This window comes from Frankliniella occidentalis, unplaced genomic scaffold (assembly GCF_000697945.3).
Source record: "Frankliniella occidentalis isolate FOCC.00 unplaced genomic scaffold, Focc_3.1 Scaffold69, whole genome shotgun sequence".
NCBI lineage: Eukaryota > Metazoa > Arthropoda > Insecta > Thysanoptera > Thripidae > Frankliniella > Frankliniella occidentalis.
In genome coordinates this window covers 912,033-919,712 of record NW_026267199.1, presented here as the reverse complement: position 1 = coordinate 919,712, position 7,680 = coordinate 912,033, and the positions used below count along the sequence as shown (strand labels likewise).

General features: G+C 55.8%; 3 protein-coding genes across 3 annotated transcripts; 1 reads left to right on the top strand and 2 right to left on the bottom strand.

Moving 5' to 3' along the window:
* Window positions 1-159: 159 nt before the first annotated feature.
* On the top strand, window positions 160-1,023 carry LOC113215950 (epidermal retinol dehydrogenase 2-like; the record flags this gene model as incomplete). The annotated part of the gene is given in 2 exon segments (XM_026435616.2): window positions 160-539; window positions 691-1,023. Coding segments are annotated over 2 exon segments (447 nt in total), but the record flags the coding sequence as incomplete, so codon positions are not given.
* A 46-nt stretch (window positions 1,024-1,069) lies between these two features.
* On the bottom strand, window positions 1,070-3,842 carry LOC113215952 (uncharacterized). Its single transcript, XM_026435618.2, has 4 exons — window positions 3,382-3,842; window positions 1,678-1,868; window positions 1,449-1,592; window positions 1,070-1,345 (listed from the first exon to the last, which is right to left on the bottom strand). Exons 1-4 carry the CDS (start codon window positions 3,548-3,550, stop codon window positions 1,073-1,075), a joined length of 777 nt encoding a protein of 258 aa, XP_026291403.1. The 5' UTR covers window positions 3,551-3,842; the 3' UTR covers window positions 1,070-1,072.
* A 69-nt stretch (window positions 3,843-3,911) lies between these two features.
* LOC113215951 (uncharacterized) lies at window positions 3,912-7,507 on the bottom strand. The gene is made up of 9 exons (XM_026435617.2): window positions 7,389-7,507; window positions 5,924-6,061; window positions 5,601-5,840; window positions 5,371-5,518; window positions 5,141-5,184; window positions 5,001-5,036; window positions 4,708-4,917; window positions 4,603-4,630; window positions 3,912-4,507 (listed from the first exon to the last, which is right to left on the bottom strand). Exons 1-9 carry the CDS (start codon window positions 7,419-7,421, stop codon window positions 4,266-4,268), a joined length of 1,119 nt encoding a protein of 372 aa, XP_026291402.2. The 5' UTR covers window positions 7,422-7,507; the 3' UTR covers window positions 3,912-4,265.
* Window positions 7,508-7,680: the final 173 nt, after the last annotated feature.

Below are 7,680 nucleotides of genomic sequence, written 5' to 3'. Positions count from 1 at the left end.
CAATATGGCGGACTACTGGTTCCGGTTTGGATTACTCTTTGTCTTCTTCACCGCCCGCGGAGGATCGAGTTCGAGATCTACCGAAGGTCTCTATTGTGAAGTAGCCGCGGAGCGCTGCGAACGGAAACTGATCGCCACGCTCCACCCTGTGCTGTGCAGCTGCTGCAGGCCTACCTGCCCTCCATGTACGAGCGCAAGCACGGCCACATCGTCGCGGTGTCCTCCATGTGCGGCCAGATGGGCTGCACCAACCTGGCACCGTACTGCGCCTCCAAGTTCGCCGTGCGGGGCTTCATGGAGACCCTCGCCGTGGAGCAGCACGACCTGCGCCCCGAGATGGACGACAAGGTCCGCTTCACGACCATCTACCCCTACATGGTGGCCACGGGGCTCGTCAAGTCGCACACGGTGCGCTTCAACGGGCTCATGCCCATCCTCAACCCGAAGGTGGTCGCCGAGGAGGTGGTGGCCGCCATGCGCCGCAACCAGACCGAGGTGTCCGTGCCCGGCTGGCTCTTCCACTTCAACAGGTTCATCAGGTTAGTGACGATTCCCTCGAGTCAGCCATCATGGGCTTCCAAACTCAATCTCAAAGAAAAAAAAGATGTAATAAATAAATAATATCGTCATTTTTTAACTTTAATTTTTCTTTTGAGTACACTTACCGATTTGCGTTTTCCCCCTCCACAGGCTATTCCCGGGATGTGTGGGAATAATGGTCCGCGACTTCCTTCAGGTCAGGATTTCTGGAGAATAAGAGGCTAAAACATCTCCGTTACGATAGCTTCAGTGTACCTTTACCATAAAACTGTGTTTTTGATTGATGAACTCGTCTTCATCAAGCAGCCCCGACATCACATTTTGTAACATTTATTTACGATATTTTTTTTTCGTATGTATGATATTCCGACAAAACGACAGCGTTCCAATAATTTTGTAAATCTTGTGATACGTGTGTACGTGTTTTTCTTTTTTGTATGACTGTAGGTATTGATAAAATAATACATTTATTTACTACTTTTATGTGTATTTTTTTTGTCCGCAAATAAATAATTGTATTCCAAGGCATAGTTTAGAGGTCAGTGGGTGGGGAGCGAGGGGGGCGGGAGTGTGCTGTCGACCCACTGGTTGTACTGGGGCCAGCGGTCGTCCGCCGCCTGCGAGGTTGTCGCGGCGGCGGGGTGAAGGTGGCCAGGAAGGCGTCCAGGGCGCCCGCGTCCGGCAGCACGGTCTGCACGAGCTCGGTGAGGAGTGGCCGCTTCGACACGATGTCCAGGTACTCGGGCAGCGGCAGCACGCCCTCCTTGCCTGCCTTGGTGCCCTTGAGCATCGTGTCCACGAACTCCTGCGCGGCGGCAGCCGAAGCGGGGCGAGAGTCAAATAGGTTGCCTACCTCGCGGGCGGAGGGCAGCGCGGGTAACGCGTGCCCCGCGCCGCCGGTCGTCTACCTTGCAGAAGCCGTCAAAGTCGTCGACTCCGACGTCCATGAACATGGCCTTGGTGCGCGAGCTCATGTCGGAGCGGGTGAGGACCGGCGTCTCCTCCTTGGTGTAGGCTCTCCAGCACAGCTGCGCCTTGTCCAGGTCCGAGCCCTGGAGGCGAGGCGAGCAGCACGCTTAGCGCCGCCGGCTCGCTCACGCAGCTCGGTGCGTTGCTAGCCTTATCCTTCGGTCCTACCTTGAGCGCGGCGAGCCCCTTGACCCAGCGCGCCGCGGTCAGGTAGCGCTTGTTGTTGGGGTCCAGGGCGCTGAAGAGCGCGTCCAGCGCCGCGCCGTCCTGGATGTCGAGCAGCGCGCTGCAGGCGTCCCGGAAGCCCACGCGGTCCATGCGGTCCGTGCGGTCCTTGCCCAGCCCGCTGCCCCACCACTCTGGGAGAAGAGGAGGCGGTGTGTTACAAGCGTTACAGGCGTGGCGTAACGTGACGAGTAGGTCTCGGTCGGCTGAATCAGATTGAAATCCCTAACATCACTAATGCTGGGAGAACACATCTGACAAGGGAACCCCGCCAAGTGTAAATTCCCGATTTTCATTCTACTTTGGGAAATTGTTGGTCTAAATATGTCATCGAAGGACACATCAAAGATTTTTGCTTAAATTCATATTTAGGGGTCATTTTGGGTATTTGTTCAAAAAGCTGCTATTTCCATTATTTTTTAAAACTTCCAAGAAAGCTTCCTATAAGGTAACTCGTCGAATTGCGGCCCTCTGGGCGAAAATTTCGTCCGTTTTGCTCTATCTGAAGCCGTTTAGGCGCTACCGCCACGTTTAGGAGGGGAAATGCACGGGAATCACTAGGGCTTAAGAGAAGCGGTTGTAAAAAGCAGTCCCACAAAAAATGTTATAAAACAAAAGTTGTAGAAAAATGAAAGCTCTTTAACCTTTGTTTTATAACATTTTTTGTGGGACTGCTTTTTACAACCGCTTCTCTTAAGCCCTAGTGATTCCCGTGCATTTCCCCTCCTAAACGTGGCGGTAGCGCCTAAACGGCTTTAGATAGAGCAAAACGGACGAAATTTTCGCCCAAAGGGCCGCAATTTGACGAGTTACCTCTTAGGAAGCATTCTTGAAAGTTTTAAAAAATAATTGAAATAGCAGCTTTTTGAACAAATACCCAAAATGACCCCTAAATATGAATTTAAGCAAAAATCTTTGACGTGTCCTTCGATGACATATTTAGACCAGCAATTTCCCAAAGTAGAATGAAAATCGGGAATTTACACTTGGCGGGGTTCCCTTGTGAGGCGCGTGACCTCGCCATGTCATGACCTCCCGCAAACAAGCATGTAAGGAAGGGACGCCCCGTGTAAGGGCAACTCGTTTGTAAAGTGGGCAACCGTTGGAATATGATCTCCATTTAGAACACTTTTCTTGCTGGACGTCTTTTTGCTGTCTCGCTCCAGAGGCGGGCCCCACTAAATTTCGAGGGGGTATTTATGACACTTTTAGCTGTCCGCAGGGAACGACTGGTTTTCGCATCTCCGCCCGCGTGGGGACCCACCGCACGGAAAATGTTTTGAGTAAAATCCTGAGTAGGTTACGCGCAACTAACAACCTCCCCCAGGTGCACGACCCCGTGGGCGCGTGACACTGCACGAATACGTGTCTGCTGGACCGTGCAATGTGTTATGGACGGCGCGGAAGCTGCAAGGCCCGACAGGGCCGTCCAGCGCATCTAGATGGCTCCGCGTCCCGTACAGCACACTGCATGGCTGGTACTCTACTTTTTTAACCAACTAAAAAAAAGCGAGGGCAACAGCGCTCTCGGAGCGAAAAAACGAGCCTTACAAAAGTACATTAGTTTCCGTAAACGTAACGCTGGCGTGAAAAATCACGACGTTGTGACGTTTATCGATCGTTCCGAGCCTGAGATTCATTCGCTACCGTGTGCCTCGCAGAGCTTGTGGAAGATGAGGTACAGCGCCTGGATCTGGTACTCGTCGAAGGCGGGGGTCTTCCGGGCAAGCGCCCTCACCCTGTCGTCCCACACGGCTTGCAGGTGGCGCGCCTTGGACGGCTCCAGCGTCGTGTCGCGGTAGACGTTGGACGACATTGCGCACTCACCCCGCCCCGCCCGACTTACGGCAGAATGTCTTCCGGCTTGTCTGTCACGTCAATCATCCCATCAGCTCATTCACTTTGGCTCACGCATGCTTAGAAAACGTTGCACACGCGCCCCTAAGATCTGTCGCCCGAAAAACGTGACTCGTCTCGTTAAAAACCTGCATCCTGTTAATTTCTTCTACGAAATTCACTTCACGTTAAAATTTTGACTGAGATTTGGAAGGTAATTGCCTGAAGGGACCGCCTGAACATGGTGTGAGTGCCGATAATGGCACCGTGTTGTGCTTCCCCGACAACACTGGCCGTTCGTTGGACGTCGACGTCAACAGGAAACAAAGAGCTGTATGATCTGTATCGTCGTTGCAAAACTTTTATTTCACATGGTACACACAGGGTAACAAAAAGAAAATACGTAAAATATTGGCAAAAACGAATTGATATTTTCCACAGTCTGCGTAAGATGTTAAATGAGAGACTCCAACCAGTATTGCCAAAATCGAGTGATATTGACTCGATGTCGATTCATGGTCGATCTCTAACCAGGCGCGGTTAAGGACCCGGCTCATATAGGGGGTTTTGTGGCACACATTTCCTGTCTTTCAGGCGGCTCACTAGAGATGACATGGAACCCTTACGACGCGTTTGTCTTCATCGGAAATTCGTCATCTTCGGCGATTTCCTGGCAGCGCCACGGGGTATGCTCCTCATGCCGCCTCGCTCTTGCTTGCAGACGCGTCCTCGGAGCTGATGGCGTTGGGCTTCTCGGGCATGTCGGCGTCGATGGGGCCGGGGCCGCGCGGGGGCCCGCCAGGGCGCATGAAGGGTGGTCGGCGCCCGTCGAAGAACGGTGGCGGCGGAGGGTGGGGGTGGGGGTGCATCATGCGGCGCAGGTGCCAGCAGGTGCGCAGCTTGGAGGCAGCGTCCTCAACCTCGTCGCACGAGCGCTCTGGAACGACGGTTATCCTCAGTCATTATCGGCTGCCTCTGTTTACCTCACACCTCACCTCACAGTCCGGCCTGCGCCCGCCCCGCTGCACTTACGTCCTTGCCACTTGGAGCCCGGACACGTCTGCGAAGAAAGCAAAGAGTGCGTGAGTGTCGCGAGTGTCTCCGAATCGTTTGCCCAAGCCTCGACCCGCCGCTCACCTCCTCCAAGGTGCGCTGCAGGCAGAACAGCACCTCGTCGGCGCCGCTCCGGCAGACCTGCTTGGCGTGCACCATCTCGGCGCCCATCTCCATGCAGCTCTTGACGGCGGCGTCCACCGCGGCCGTCACGTCCGAAGAGTCCCCGTCCTCCTTGAGCAGCGCCGCCAGCGCCTCCGCGTCCAGGGTCACGTCCTCGCCGTCGGCAGCGAGCTGTGCGCAGGCAAGAGGACGCGAGTTGAGGTACGGAGTGTTTCAACCTACGGGGTGGTTGCTATCCACCATGCGCCCCTTACCAATTCGAGCTCCAAGAAGTGGCACTGCATGTCACACTACAACGAAAAGGGGCAAGGCTGGAGTTAGTCAGTGTACCGCAGCAAAATGGTCAGCAAACTAGTTCAGAATAACGCTCAGGAAAGATACGGCCATAACTTACTCCCTTGTTCCACATGAGAGACCGGCGCTGGGTGGGCTTATACTCTGCAGGTAAAAATAGGAGTTTAGAGTAAAGAACTGTACAGCAGGGAGTTTAAAACAGAGCTCTCGACGGCTGAGTGGTAGGCGTAAGTACTTTCCGCCTGCGGCAAAAGGCGTGGCGACGGCTCCTAGCCCGAATCCACTCCTGGCTAACGCTCTGGGCGCGGCCGCTGTGTCGTATGTACTCACTGGCCACGTCGAAGCGGTCCTCGGGCGCCATGCCCATCTGCTTGGCCGAGTCGCGCTCCCAACGGTCGAAGCACACCACCCTGGCGGTGAAGTTGAACTTGTCGGGCACGCGGAACAGCGGGCGCAGCTTGCAGGGCGGGCCTTGGTACTGCGGGCAGGACGCGGGGCTCTCTCAGGGCTCTCACCTCGGGGGGTGACAGGGGGTGTGTCCGTGTGGGACGCTGTCTCACCTCGGCGCCCATGCGGTGGGGGTGCGGCGGCCCGTGGTGGCGGTGCGGCCCGTGGGGCCCCCACTGGCCCGGGGGCGGCGGCGGCGGCCAGCACCCACGCGGGGGGCCTCGGGGGCGGCCACCCTGCTCTTCGGAGCTGCTGGCGTCCGGCCCGGACGCGGGTGGCGGCGGCGGCGGCGGCGGCATGTCGTCATCATCGCCGCCCGGGAACGGGGGCGGGCCCGGGGGTGGGCAGCGGCACTGGAAGGGAGATAGGCTCGCGTGGGTTCAGGGCTCAGCTCAGGAGCGTCCTCAGCTCGTCGGATTACACCAGTTGTACGCACCTCCTGGTCTCGCTCGGACGCCTCTCTCCGGGCGCGCTGCACGGCGTGCAGGGTGAGCGCGTACCCCTCGCGTTCGGCCAGCTCGGCGAGCGCCGGCTCGTCCAGGTAGACGGCGGACACGGCCAGGGCGCTGCATGCCTTTGTGGGATAACAAGGGCATTGTGAAGCTTTCGCCGGCGTTTGGTAGTACACACCACCCAGCATCATTTCTCTATGCCCCGCAGCCGTCGCCACCCTTCTACTCCCGCCTCTCCTCGCGATCTCCTCGGGATCTCCTATCGTTGTGGTTTTTGGGGTCACCTTCCCGTTCATTGTGGTGCCCCGGCGGCCCGCAGCAGCGCCCAACTCAACCGCCACTCGACACTTTGCTAAAGCGACGACAGCATAATCATATGGCGCCGTAATGAATGTACAGGTTCGCGAGTGAAACGGAAGTAGTGGAAGTTGGCTGTCGCGCACATACCAGGTGTCTGATTCACGCCGCGCACTTCTGTTGGTATACTGTACCGCATGCACGACTGCGGGCGGGCTTGCCTGCCTATCGCCCCTGTCCACGGCGCCTTACGAGCCGAGCGGGTAGGCAACCCGCCCGCACTCCAGCATGCGGTACAGCATAACTACAGAAGTGCGCGGCGTGAATCAGCCTCCTGGTATATTTCACGTTAGGGACACAAAAGAGTTCTTATAAAAGCTGCAAATGAATAACGGAAACTAGGCGCCCACCTCGAAACGCTCCTGCTTTGAACGTCGCAAGGATATGATTTTGACTTTCATGGACTAGTGAAATAAGTTAGGAGTTAGGTGCTTGAGTTGATGTTATAACAAGTTACTGGAGTTAGATGATCCAGTGGGGTCTGTATTTTTCTGTGTGTGGCCCCAAGGACTTCCACTAAGTGCCTTCCCTGCTAATGGATAAATATCCCGCGAAAGCGAAGAGCTCTCAGCGTCCGGCGTACATCGGCGCGACGTCGTTCGCGACCCTCCTCGTCGCCACAGCGTTTCCGCGCACGGGGAAAACCGCACCTCTTGACAGACAGAGCTTTGGAACCAAAGCTTTCTGAATTCTATGGACGCATAGATAGAAACTCGGAGATGCGGAGCGGTGTACTTGTGGACCTTGCGGGACTGGCGTCGATCAAAGGGAGATCCCGATGTATGGACGGACCATTACAGTTGCAGTATGCAGCGCGCACTTACTAAGGTTTGGAGGAACCCTCAAAAATCGAGACCACATTGTTGTCATGCTAGGACCGTTCAAAAACCAAGTGGGCACTCGGGGGAAAGGGGGGGGGGTCAAATATTATGGGGTCCCAAAAGGATCTGGACCTTCATTTGGAGTCCAAGGAGTCCCCATTGGTCAGCCACACTAACTCCTTTTCGTTGTCTAAATAACGTCAATCTATCTTAATGGTGGAATGACCTAAACCACTAAGCCGAAAAGTTGAAATCGGAATATCTCGCTTACCAGCAGCACGGCGATGCTCAGGTGGGACCTCATGTTGACGAGCGTGGCGAGTGACACGGCTGCGTCTGCCGCTCACGTCGGGATCTCCCGTTTATAATGGAGCTGGGACGCCCCCCCCCCCTACTTTTGGGTCCCTCGGACAGCTCGGGGAGGGGGCTCGCAAACTTTCAATTTGGACGACGCGCTCTGGAAAACACGTCATTGGCCCTTCGCCATTCTGCTGTGATTATTATAATGATTATTTATTATTTGTCACTACCATTCACGGCTCGCTGCTCGCGCCACTATATGA

Excerpts from the sequence above, each read along its gene's own strand:
- LOC113215951 (XM_026435617.2), bottom strand. The coding sequence starts at position 7,421 with ATGAGGTCCCACCTGAGCATCGCCGTGCTGCTG. Across the intron at positions 5,519-5,600 it reads CCCACCGCATGGGCGCCGAG|TACCAAGGCCCGCCCTGCAA; the intron begins GTGAGACAGCGT and ends TCCTGCCCGCAG. Across the intron at positions 5,185-5,370 it reads GGACCGCTTCGACGTGGCCA|AGTATAAGCCCACCCAGCGC; the intron begins GTGAGTACATAC and ends TTTTACCTGCAG.
- LOC113215952 (XM_026435618.2), bottom strand. The coding sequence starts at position 3,550 with ATGTCGTCCAACGTCTACCGCGACACGACGCTGGAGCCGTCCAAGGCG. Across the intron at positions 1,869-3,381 it reads CAAGCTCTGCGAGGCACACG|AGTGGTGGGGCAGCGGGCTG; the intron begins GTAGCGAATGAA and ends CTCTTCTCCCAG. Across the intron at positions 1,593-1,677 it reads AGGGGCTCGCCGCGCTCAAG|GGCTCGGACCTGGACAAGGC; the intron begins GTAGGACCGAAG and ends CCTCGCCTCCAG.